The sequence below is a fragment of the Microtus ochrogaster genome, chromosome 21, assembly GCF_000317375.1.
Source record: "Microtus ochrogaster isolate Prairie Vole_2 chromosome 21, MicOch1.0, whole genome shotgun sequence".
NCBI lineage: Eukaryota > Metazoa > Chordata > Mammalia > Rodentia > Cricetidae > Microtus > Microtus ochrogaster.
In genome coordinates this window covers 5,964,312-5,977,755 of record NC_022022.1, presented here as the reverse complement: position 1 = coordinate 5,977,755, position 13,444 = coordinate 5,964,312, and the positions used below count along the sequence as shown (strand labels likewise).

Sequence of the window (13,444 nt, the reverse complement as noted above, 5' to 3'; positions counted from 1 at the left end):
AGAGAGAGAGAGAGAGAGAGAGAGAGAGAGATTGTATGTGTGAGAGAAAGACAGACAGACAGACAGAGAGGCAGAGAGACATTTGTTGCAGACAAGCAGTTGCGCTAGCTGTAAATGGTGCTTGCAGCTCATTGAAGTTGCTGGTGAGCACTCCAGAAACTGCCTGCCAGAGATGCGTCTGGTCATGGGCACTTTCGTGGACAGACTGTATGAGGTGAAGGCTGTAACTGCAGCCTGTGCTGGGGAGAAGTGGATGCTTCCGAGTCAGTGCAAGTCAGTCCACGCTTAACATGTTGGGGCGCTCTCCATAACGTCCTGCGTGTTCTGAGGGGCTTTGCCAGTTCAGCATCCTCACTTGCAGAGGTTATAATGATGGGTCTGGGGATGAGAAAAATGATGACCTCACTGTGTTTACTTCATAACAGTCCTGTGCTCTGCCTCCGTGACTTCTACCCTATCTGCACTTGAATGTCCCTTCTTGTGATCCCGTCCACACCATGGGGTAGGATTATTTGGCAACAGTTGAAGCATAGACTTTCTTCTCTCTTGGCAAGTGGAAAGGGGTCCTGAGATGTGGTCTCAGACGATGTTCACAAATGATCTTTCCACTTTGATTAAGTCTGCTTCCATCATGTCTTATGCCCTTTCACACAAGGACTGTAGGGGACAGGACCCAGTGCTATCACTAGGGGCTTGGGGAAGATGCTCTGGAGAAAATTGGTTAGAGACACTTGTCAGGATAGGACTTGTTTAAGTCATTCTCAGCACTTCTCCTTCAGGACTTCCCGTAGCATAGCATCTGTTAGACCAGCACTCCCGCATGCAAATGGGAGCTGTCTTCCATGGAGAAATTGTTATCCCAAGAAACAAATTTATTTTGAGTCTCCATTGCATCTTCTTGGCACAGCAGGGAGCTCACCTTGCCTTTCTCTTGGTTTTTCGGGATACATATCACTGGACTTAGGGCAGGCACAAAGGAAGCATTATTCAAGGATATAAATAGGGTGGTCTGTATGAACAGGAAAAAAGTCTGAAATGGTTAAAGAGATGGCTTAATGGTCTAGAGCACTTGCTTTTCTTTTTTAAATATATTTATTTATTTATTTATTATGTATACAATATTCTGTCTGTGTATATGCCTGAAGGCCAGAAGAGGGCACCAGACCTCATTACAGATGGTTGGGAGCCACCAAGTAGTTGCTGGGAATTGAACTCAGGACCTTTGGAAGAGCAGGCAATGCTCTTAACCTCTGAGCCATCTCTCCAGCCCCAGCACTTGCTTTTCCTGCAAACAACACAAGTTCAGATTCCGTTACCTATATTAATTGGCTCACAACCTGTTGTAGGGGTTTCTAGCCTGCCCGGCTCCCACAGTCATTAAGTCTCAAAGAATATCACACAGAAGTCCACATTAGTTATAAACTGAATGGCCCATTAGCTCAAGCTTCTTATTAACTCTTATAACTTATATTAGCCCATTATTCTTGTCTATGTTAGCCACGTGTTCTTCTTCTGCGGCTGGGTCACACTGCAGAAGGAACGTCCTTCTTCCCAGAATTCTCCTGTTCTCATTGTCCCACCTCTATTTCCTATCTGGTTATCCTGCCTATACTTCCTGCCTGGCTACTGGCCAAACAGCTTTTATTTAAAATATAATTGAGAGAATACAGACCATTGTCCCACAACAACAACCACTTGTAATTCTAGATCCAGGGGATCTGATGCCCTCTTCTGGCCTCTTTGGATACCTATACTCATGTGCACAAACCCATGCACAGACACACATTATAGAAAATGAAATAAATCCATGTTTATGTTACATATTTTTTATAGGTCTGGAGTGATACCAATTCATTTTTCAAGTTCATGTGTCAGTGTGATGTTATACAGAGCATCTCACTTTCCAGGCCTCCTCCTCACCTGTAGAACCAGAGGAAGACTGTCTATTTTACAGGACATTATTGAACAGTGCCTGGAAAGTATAAGACATTCATTCTGTAAACTGGGAGGCAGCGTGGATGATGGGTGTGATGGTTCGCCATAGTAATTATCATGGCTATTGAGCAGCATTTCACTGTAAGAAAATGTATTGCTTTGGAAAGCTATGCAAGGACCAGTTAAAAAAAAATCTTACCTGTAGATGTCTGTATTGTCAAGGTGAGCCGATTTGTGAAGTCCTGTCATTTATAAATTGTCAGGGCCAGAACATCACATGGGTTAAAAAAAAAAGACCCAGCCTATAGATTTTTTTTTACTTCTTGCCATTTTGTATTTGACAGATTTAATGTAGATATAAATGAAATATAAAAAATTGACCTTTAGAAAATTCCTTCTACTTGATCCAAACGGAATCTAGCAAGTCATATCAAAGGAGTCTCTGTTTTTAGATTTATTTATCTTATTTTATGCTTATGAATGTTTTGTCTGCATGAATGGTGCCCATGGGGGTTTTAGACATGCTGGAAATGGAGTTATAGACTGTTGTAATAAGGAGCGGCGGGGCTGCGTTCTGGCCGCCCCGGCTCCTGCATAGTTAGCTTTACACCCGAAATAATTACATGGAAACTGTATTCTTTTAAACACTGCCTGGCCCATTAGTTTTAACCTCTTATTTGCTAGCTCTTACATATTGATCTAACCCATTTCTAATATTCTGTGTAGCCCACGAGCTGGCTTACCAGGAAAGATCTTAACCTGCGTCTGTCTGGAGTGGGGGAATCATGGCGACTGCCTGACTCAGCTTCTTTCTCCCAGCATTCTGTTCTGTCTACTCTGCCTACCTAATTTTCTGTCCTATCAGGCCAAGCAGTTTTCTTTATTAGTTAACCAATGAAAGCAACAGATAAGATACAAGACCCACCTCCATCAACAGACAGTTGTGAGCTACTATGTGGATTCTGGGAACTGAACCTGTGTCCTCTGGAAGAGCAACGGCTGCTTTTAACTGCGGAGCCATTTCTCCTGCCCCTCAAACGAGGCTTAAACCATTTCAACAACATAAACAGTAGGGCAGAATGTATGAGGTCTAAATATGTGGAGACCTCAGTAAGCAGCAAACATCAGCAAATTTCCTGTCACACTACAAGACTCTGTCAAAAAACCCACCCTGAGCCTAACGCTGAACTATTTCATCTTTAATGTAGATCATTTAGACCATTAATTAGGATGAACAGCGGAAGTCAAAACACATTTTCCAAGCCAAGTATAGTGGTACACACCTTTAAACCCAACACTTGGAAGGGAGAGGCAGGAGGATCCCCATGAGTATGAGACCAGCCTGGCTTACAGAATGAGTTCCAGGACAGCCAGAGCCACAAAGAGAGATCCTGTCTCAAAGTAAACCAACCTGCCCAACAAAACAAAACAAAACAAAATTCTAACCAAGAAAAAAAACCCCACATTTTTCCATTTTTAAAGAATCTTTTTGTAAAATAGAAAAGAACACTTACTTGCTATGGTGGTTTGAGTAAGAATGGCCCCTGTAGGCTCATAGATTAGTTTTCTTGGTCACCAATGAGTCGCACTATTGTGACCTTATTGGAGTAGGTATGGCTTTATTGGAGGAAGTAAGTCACTGGGGGTGGGCATTGAGATTTTCAAATGCTCCACCCAGTCTCAGTGCCTCTCTCTTCCTGATGCCCAGGGATCTGTATGGAAAACCCTCAGTTATGTCTCCAGCACCATGCCTGCAGGCCACCATGTTTCAAGCCATGATAATAATGGGCTAAACCTCTGAACTGTAAGCCAGTCCCAATTAAATGTTTTCCTTTATAAGTGTTGTCATGGTTATGGTGTCTCTTCACAGCAATAAAACTAAGACACTTGCGTGTTTTTTTTTTAATTCCCCCACCCCCAGCCTCCAACCTTTCTCTAAGCCATGTTTCCTAGTTTATATTTATAGGCATTTTTACTGTAGTACAAAAATCATGCTGATCCTTTCTTACTGACAGCATTACTAAATGATTTTTCAAAGTTTACGTTGGATATTTGACACTATAAAAAATACTTGAGATGTATCAACTTCCTAGCAAGAAAGGTTTAGTATGACTTACAGTTTCAGGAATGTTTTATAACTTTGGCTGTGTTCTTTCTCCGGACAGCTATAAAGATTACAGATCTTTCTGAGTTGTTTTTTGGTCTCCAGTTCACGTTGTAAACCTTGGTAAAAAGCAGCCAGCGGTACCCACACCACAGCAAGAAAGCTGCACTACCTTGACATTCACACACCAAGTGAATGAAACTTTTAAGCTCAGCTTCCTAGAGTCTCAGGGCATTGATGAAATGCAGACATGTTGGTTGATAGAACATAATGAGGATGCGCTCTAACCCCAAGAGTTTTTATTTCTGCTTGGAGCCTCCCCAGCCTGTATCTTACGGATTGCATTCCTAACGGCATTCTGATCTGAGCTCTCATGAGAATTGCTCCAAGGCATCTGAGAGGCATCATCAGACATTAACAACATCAACAACCCCACTCCCTGTACCAGTTTTCTGTGTTAGTCACTTTGCATTGTTGTAACAACGTATCTGACCTAAACAGCCTTTTAAAAAGGGATAATTTCAATCTGTGGTTATTTGGGGCTTTAGGCCTGTGGTGACAGCAAGAGTATGTGATGGTAAAAATTTGCTCACTGTATGGTGTTTATGAAGTGAGGAGAGAAAGGGGGGTGAGGTTTATGGTGCCCATCAATGGCACATGGAACAAGTACTCTCTTCCACCAGGCCCCACCTCCCAAAAGTGCCATATGCTGGTGACCAAGGCACAGTGACCTTTCTCAGGCCTTGGGGGTCCAAACCATAACAGTGCTCGAAGAGGTCAGAGAAGATCCTGTGTGAGGACAGACACCAAGAGCGTTCTGTCTGAGAGTGTGGAAAGGTAACACACGGACGGGGATGAATCCTAGTGAACCATTTGTGACTAGATGAGCCCACTGTTCATCTTCCTGTCTTTAGACCTTCCTCACGTTGCTTTGCGTGTACTTATAGCCGTTCTTTAAGATCTAGATTCAGTCAAAGTTCTCGGTTTTCTATAAGGTTCCGAGACCTCCACCTATGTTCTATAATCCCTTCATATTACGTTGTTCTCAGAATTACCTCTTTGAACCATGTGTCTTCCTCTCTAAATCTATTATGGGATGACAAGATCCATAATTTCTTTTTTATTTCCAGTGCCTTGCATGCAAAAAAACTTCTCCATAAATGTTTATAAAGTTGGAAACTCTAAATGCAGGACTGAGGAGGTGACTCCATTGGTGAAACACTTGCCATGCAACCACGAGGACCTTAGGTCAATCTCCAATGCTCACGTAAAAGCCAGGTGTGGAGGCATGGCATGCATCTGTAAATCCAGTTGGACAGGCAAAGGAAGGAGGATTCCTGGGACTTCCTAGCCAGACAGTATAGCTAAACAAACCAGCGAGCTCCAGTTTCACTGAGAGGCCCTGCCCCCAGCTCCTTCCCTCAAAAAAAGATGGGAGGAAATAGAGGAAAATATCTGATGTTGACCTCTGACCTCCACATGTATGCACACACGTGTGCACAAGCCATTCATACCTGAACATATACACCAACACACGTAGATTTCTATAGAAAGATAGCATAGCAATAGCAATCAAGTTCTGGGTTGCTGCTCTGCATTCGGCTCAAACATATTACTCTTCTGCTTCTGAAATTTGTTTATAGAAAAACGAACTGGAAATACAGAGAACCTAGCCTTGTTCCTTCAGCTGGGAGATGCTAAGCAAGGTGGTGGGGCCCAGGACGATACTCAAAACTGCCTCCAAGCCTATGGTCTGGGGAAGGAGCATGAGAATCATCACATTTGGGAGGGTTTTCCACTCATATAAGAAGAAAATGCAACCCTAGATTAATTATTCTAAATCATAAAACTGAAGAAGAAAACAATGGAGCTAGACTCACATAGCCATTCAAAGTAGTTTTGGAGACAATCTTGGTCCTAAGATATAATTACCTCTTATATTAAGGGACAAATTATTGAAGCTGATGGGTAACTGATACTGACTCCTTTCACTCTGAAAACTCAGTTGGTGGAATTTGAAGATGATGGTACCAAGAACGCAGTTTGTAAAATAGAGTCTCTCTGCCCTGTGGGAAATACTGCAGCAGCTTCCACTGTGGTGTCGAAGCCTTGGCCTTGCTTCCCAGCATCAGGAGAAACTAGACTACTGGGTCAATGCACTGTTGGATTTTCAAAGAAGCTGTGTTCAAGCAAAGCATACTCTAGTGTCCTGGATGTACCTTAGGGTAAATGAAACTACCATTCCCGGAAATGACCGGGAAGAGCCATCAGTCAGCCCGACAGCATCAGAGTGACAGGGAGCAGCAGATGGTTTTCAGAGAGTAGCAATTACATCACTTCGGAAAACTAGAGGAAAAGCCAGCGTGTAAGATATGAAGTATCAATGTGTGGCTTGAATTTAGTATCGTGCCGGTTACGTATCAGCTGACGCAGAGAGCATGGGCGGATGGCATGCAGAACTCAAGCAAGCGGGCAGCTTGTGAGTAAGCTGTGCTCAGAGACTCTTGGTTCTTCCAATCCAACAGAAGGTTCTCTTGACAAGAGCGCCAGCACACACACAATGTACGTGGAATCGTTTTGTTTCTAAAAGAATAATAGTGTCAGAGAGAAAGAGAAGGCGAGGGCTATTCCTCATTTACACAGCAAACTTCTTGTGAAGTTTTGAAATTACTTTTGAAAAGGTAAAGCATCATGAGGAAATGAGTATATACAGACTCCGTGTGGGAGAGCTGTTAGTGCCCTAGTGAACAGCGTACTAGTGTTCGGAGTCACTTGCGGACTCGTGTTTTATTTTGTTTTTTAAATCTAAATACAGTTCAGTTTGAGAAACTAGGACAAGGGATACACATATTTTTTTCAGTCTTGGCTAAAGCAGAAGACTATGCCAGAGTAACATTTGGCATCCTTGCGTGCGTGCGTGCGTGCGTGCGTGCGCGTGCTTGCTTGTGTGTACAGGTTTGGAGTCTGTCTACTCTCCCTCAATTCCCCTTGCACTTGGGTTTATCGGATGTCGTAAATGGCAGCCCTCTAACACTCAGGGCTTCCCTACGGGTCCCTTCCTTCCCTGGGGACGCATCAAGTTCCTTCCCAACCTTTTCGAGCAGTGGAGAGTGCCTCCTGCCTGGCATTAAGAGAGCGAACTTGAGCTGTTAACAGAGCTAAAGTGATTTTTAAAAACTCTCCTGAGAGATTACGAGTGTGCCTTTTAGCTCAGCCCTGTCTAATCTGACCTCTCCATCCATCCAGTTATCGATCCACAAGGCAGGCAGCAAGCTGAGCAGGCCTGTGTGGGTGGGGGAAGGTGAGTCACCCAGGAGGGTTGATACCTTGCTTTGTTACAACCCGCCCCTGCTCTGTAATCTGGACTCTGTTGAGCAAGGAAGATTGAGCAAGATCATGTCTGGAGAGAACCCCAGATCCCTGAAAAGCCCTCAGATGAGTTTTGTTGTTAGATTTTGTCTCCGTCAGTGTCCAGTCACTAGGACAAAATGTTTGCCAGAAATGACTTGAAGAAGGAAAGGTTTAGTTGGGTTTATCGATCTGAGGTTTTGTCCGTGGTCACTTACTCTACCAGGGACCTCTGGTGAAACAGAACATCACAGAATGAGGGCGTGAGAGGGGAAGACTGCCTCCCTCTTGGTGTTCAGGAAGCGGGAAAGAGTGAAGGAGGGATGGGAACAAGATATATGCACAGTGACCTGATTCCTTAACCAAAGTCTCACCCCCTACAGGCCTGTCACCTCTGGCCACCACCCACTGGAGTCTTTGCGGGGTGGGGGGAGGCATTCCAGATCTAAACCCTGACAACTGAATCTATAATTAATATAAGGACATAGAAACACATATTCTGCTTGGGTGAAAATTTGAGGAAAGAATAGCTCAGAGAGGTAAACGTGCTACACAAGCAAGCTAGCGACTTTCCACACAAAATAATGGATTGTGGATTGAAGCCGAGCGATTTCTCATGTGTCTTAAAGCAGAAGCGAAACCCTGGTAGCTCTTTATCTGTACCAGGGCAGCAGCTTCAGGAACCTGTGATAGACCAGGGAGCAGGGGCAGGGATATGGCAAGCTGGAAATGACTTGTCGGTCTTATTTAAAGCGGGGTGGGGGTGGGGGTGGGGGGATGGGGACTTATCCCCTGCGTGAAGAGGCAGGAACTTCTGTTTTTCCAGGGAATGTGGAAGTGGGTCACCCGGGTGGGGAAAGAATGAAACAGTGTCGGATGAGTAGCTTTGGCCTGAGGGTTGACTGTTTCTGAAGGCAGATGGGCAGCCACCTTTCTGGGCTGAGTACGCATGCTCAGAGAGCAGCACAGATAACTATACATTTCCCCTTACACACATTCAAGCCATGGTTCTCCTGAATAGTTGTGACATCTTCTTTGAGCATCACTCGGACAGGAGGGAACCTAAAAGTGGTGCTTGCATCTATTTCTTCCACGGTGTGGCTCACTCACAGGGAGATTTTTTAAAATAAGGATGAAAGAAAGGCAGAGGGTTGGGGATCCGGAAGCTGGTGATCTACTTTTGGTTAGTAAAGAATTGTGTGCGTTCCAAATGTGTCATGTTCAACCCTTTCATGTCCATCTGGTTAACAGAGTGAAGATTTATGTGACTCCATCCCTGAGGCAAACATCAATTTCCAAACAAATGCCAGATTCCCCCCTCTGTCTCCCCGGGACAGTTGTCTGGTTTTTAAAAGGAGAGGCCCTGTAGCACATTGTCTGCTGAGTTCTTTTTGGCCACCACTGTCTGGGGATACCCCAAAGCTTATAGGATAAATAAGTTCAATATCAAAGCATCTCTCTGCAGAGTAATGGCAGCCATCTCTATCCCCGCCATACTCGTGTGCCCACCCAGCCTGTCAGAGCAGTAGCCAGCATCCATTTAAAACCATTAGCCACTCATCTTTCTGATTCATAAAAACTGCAGCAGTTTAATGCGCCCAACCCCCACACCATATAACCCTCTCACCTCCCGCCCCCCCCACCTCTGCTCAGCACACTGCCCTCCTTGCTGTTTGTCCTGCATTCTAGTTGCTCCCTCTGGAGGGCTTTGCCTTTGATGCTATCCGCTTAGAGGAGCCTTCTCACAGACCCCCAGAGCTACCCACTGCTCCACAGAGCAATCTTGTCCACCAAAAGCTGCAGTCTCCTGCCTCTGCTTACCTCTAGCCCTTCTCTATACCCTCTTTCCCTGTGCCCTCACTGTCGGGTCCAAAGAAACCCTAGTATCCCTAAAGCACCCCTTTCTTTCTCCTTTACCAAAGAAGCCAAGTTCTTACCACTGTCAGGAGGGACAAATGGCTGTCTGGGGGCCTGTTAGCACACCAGTGAAAATGCTGGCTCCAGGCTCTCTCAGCATCCTAAGTACATGGGACTATTTCAGCCCTTCCCACCCCACCTCCTACCCTAAATACTTCTCCAGCTCATGACTCCCCAGTTCCTCCTTCCCTTAGATAGAACCCTACTGTTTTAGCTAGGTGCTCTCTTGGTCCTCTGCTTTCTTAGTCTTCCTCTCTCTCTCCCCTCCTCCCCTCTCTGCTGGCCATGTTTAGCCTATCTTTTGTTCTTGCTGTTCTAGACTCTTCCAGATGCTTCTGGTTGTACTCTCCCTCATATCTACAATAAAAGCACACCGCCAACCATACCTCAGAGTGGTCATAACGTCGGTTTACAGCTCAGCCTTTATAGAACTTGTGCCCAAGTTTTCCTATTCATTTTACTTGTTTTCTCTCGCTGTGAGTCCCGTGACTACAGAGATATTGCTGCCCGTCTTGCTCACTGCTACATTTGGGAAGCTACAAACAGTACCTAGGCTCTGCTCATGCTAGAGATAAGCTCTGTTCTCAGGTTACATCCTGGTCCTCTGGATCATTATCATCATTATCATTAGTATTACTGGTTATTATTATTATTATTACTGGTATAACAACATTTAAAACCTTGCTGCGACGGCTGTGCGTGTGGTCCATTGACCTAGCATGAGTAAGGCCCAGGTTCCTCTCAGAGGGAAAAGGGGGCTGACACACAAACACGCTCAGCAGGCAGGAGGTCCCTGGGCCCAGCGCTCCATCTCCAGTGCTGCCTAAAGTTCGTCAAATCAAAAACTCAAACAGAACACAGCACCTAACACCATGTAGGTGTTGGGCAACTTATTGATTGATCTCTGTGATCTTTGCCCTCTCTGTGTAAAGGATGTTAGAGTGTGTCTGTTCTTTGCAGATAAAATCCTGGCTCCTAGATCATGCCCTTATGAACATTTCCATGAATAGACTTCGCTTTTCAAAAATTTTTGTGTCGGTCTTTTTTCTGTATTTGAGGTAGGATCCTACATAGCCCAGGTTTGCCTTGAACTTACATTGCAGTTTCAGAGAGCCTTGTTCTTCTGACCCTCCGACTGCCGCCTTCTCAGGGCTATGATTACAGGTAGGAGCCACCACACTCTGCTCATGGGTGCTGGGAGCAAATCCACGGTTTGATACATGCTGTGTTCCCAGCCCCCACTGTGTCAAGTCTACTTTCTAAACGTTAAAGCTTTTTACTTCCTTCACTGTCTTTTTCCTGGTTAAACCCCTCACATCTTTCTTGAGCAACAGATGCCCCCTGTATGCCCTTGGTTAGTGTTCATCCCAATGACACATCTAAGAGTCATCTCAGAAGACGGAGTCTCAGACCAGATTGGCCTGTGGCCATGACGCTGGGAAATTGTCCTGGTTGTTGATGATGTGGAAGGGTTCAGCCCACTGTGGGCGGTTCCTCTCCTAGTCTGACTGAACACAAACCAGAGCAAGAGGAGCCAGCCAGCCAGCAAACAGCCTTCCTTTATGATTTCTGCTCCAAGTTCCTGGCTTGAGTTCCTTCTGGAATTCCCTTGGAGTTGAACTGTTCCCTCGGAGTATAAGCTGAAATGAACCTTTTTTCTCCCTAAATTGTTTTGGTCACTACCACAGAAGTCGAGGGGCAAATTAGAACACTGATTTTTTTTTTATTTTTATTATTTCTCTCATTCCACATAGCCTCACTCAGAGCCCAGAACAGTTTATCTAAAACTAAGTATTCTACCCTTTGTTATTGTTTATTCTCTAAGAAGGTTCAGCTCTTTCTAGTTGCAGATTGGCTACACAGATTCCTCTGCCACATCAGGGATGTCCTTGACTTCTGATACTCGCTGTTGCCTCCTAATAGAATATTCTTTTGCTCCCACTCTTCGTCTGGCTGCTGTCCTCCTTAACTAGCTCTGAAGGTCCCTTTCACCAAGCCCTTACACCCATTAAGTTCTTTATGCCTTTGTTGACTACCATAGCAGTTAGTACATGTAAGAGTTTATTGGGCGCCTGTGAAGAATGGATGGGAATAGCACACAGATGTCTTGGACCTCAGGAATAGGAGCCTTGTGGTGTTTAACTCACTCATTAATGTCTATTTTTTCTTTTGGCAGACATTATTTTGGAGAAGATGATGGGGAGATGGTACCCAGAACAAACAGTGCAGCAGGTAAGGATGGCATGGACGTGCCCTTTAACGTCGCTGTTTCCTGCCGTTCCCCCAAATCAATTCCCAATGGGAGTTTCCTCAAATTTTTATAGATTTCCAAATTTGCACACACCAGTGTAGCATATAATCCCCTAGTTGGAATTCCCCAGTGGGGAATTTTATACTGTATGTAATCGTATGTGCTCGGAGGTGGCACACTACAGTCAATCATCACATAAATACTTCTGTGAATTCTTCATACTTTTAATAGGGCTAGGATTGCAAGATTAAAGTCTCTTGCAAATGAGTACCATAAATTTTGCCATTAAAATGAAATTTCTACCCTGATGCCTCATTAAAATGGGTGTAGTAATGATGTCACTCTCAGAGGTAAGATTAAATGATCAGAATTCTTGTCTCGAAATAAGCACTTCCTAAATCTTCTTTACTATTCTTATTGATGTCATCATAATTATAGCACACACACTACTGCACGTGTGGCAGCTAGGGATGTTTTCATTGTAAAATCAAAGTACAGACAACTCTCTCTCTCTCTCTCTCTCTCTCTCTCTCTCTCTCTCTCTCTCTCTCCCTCTCTCTCTCCTTCAAGACAGGGTTTCTTTATGTAGCCCTGGTCATCCTGAGACTGGCTCTGTAGACCAGACTAGCCTTGAACTCAAGAGATTTGCCTGCTCCGTCTCCTTAGTGCTGGGACTGAAGGCATGTGCTACCACACTGACTCTTTGAATTTAAACAAATATACGAAGTAATGTGTTTTATATTAGCATTTTATGTATACTTTGTCTTTGCTTCATCTCCTCCCTTGTCCTCCTGTCCCCTCCTGTTGTCCCCTCTTCTAGAGGCCCCAATTCCAGCTTCATTGAACATACAACTTCAACTACCCACTTACCCGCCTTCCTCACAATCTCTTTTCCAGTTCTAGAACCCGTACTCACACTCATAAACACATAAAAATGAACCTATAGGGTCTTCATATGTGAGAAAGGATGCTATGCTTATGTTTGGAGTCTCGTTGAGACAGCTTTCTTTTGGGAAACATTTCTTTCAAAGGCTTGCTCCCAACCAGAGGATTTCCTTCACTTGCTAAGTGTTTTGCCTTTTCTTGGTAACTGGTTCATGTGCTCCATGTAGAAGTCAGGCCTTAATTTGAATGAATTAAAGACCTCAGCATTCCCTAAGCTTCCCTGTCAAAGGAACAGGACAACTGTTGGGTGGACACCTCAGCCAAGACAAAACGAAACAGCAACAAAACTCTCTCGGCAACTAATTTCCCCACCAATAAAACCGGCTTTCCTTTTCTTGTACTTGAAACCCCTAGACAACCAGGCATCAGGGACTATCGAGCACAGGGCTAGCTGAACACATAGGCCATAGTGTGTTAATTTTACAGAACTAAAGGTTTTGCTGACAGAGTGTTCAGCTTGAAAACAAATTTCCTTTCCAATTGTCTTTCTTGAAAATGAGTGATGTCATGCAAAGAAACACGAAAACCCCATGCAGCCCCGGAGTCCCTCTGTCCAGCATTGTTAGTTCTCTCAACTCCTTTCTCTCCAGCATCTTTCTGATCCTCTTCTTCTGTCTCTTGTTCTCTCCCCAGCCTCTTCCCCCTTGTAGGAGACTTCTCTTTGTCTCCGAATACTGCAATATTCTTTCTACATTTTCCTCTCTCTTAAAAGGGCTTCCTCCCATCAGAGCCACTTCCTAGTGGTGCCTGCAGACATTGCTCCTTACTTTCCCAGATTCCTTGCAGAGACAAGACAGGATATGCCCCTGAGATTGGGGGTGAGGTGTTTTCAGGACAAAGTGGACTAAAGAAAAAGACAGAAGATCACCATGGTACACTTGATCTCTCTCTCTCTCTCTCTCTCTCTCTCTCTCTCTCTCTCTCTCTCTCTGCCAGAATAGTAG

General features: G+C 44.5%; 1 protein-coding gene across 4 annotated transcripts in view; it reads left to right on the top strand.

Moving 5' to 3' along the window:
- The window catches only part of LOC101998700 (myomegalin), a 213,274-nt gene that overhangs the window by 33,040 nt on the left and 166,790 nt on the right, over positions 1–13,444 (top strand). For all 4 annotated transcript variants that reach the window (XM_026783905.1, XM_013349910.2, XM_013349909.2 and 1 more), the window contains exon 2: positions 11,481–11,536. In XM_026783905.1, the coding sequence (XP_026639706.1) occupies positions 11,481–11,536 (56 nt within the window). The remainder of the gene's footprint in view (positions 1–11,480; positions 11,537–13,444) is intronic.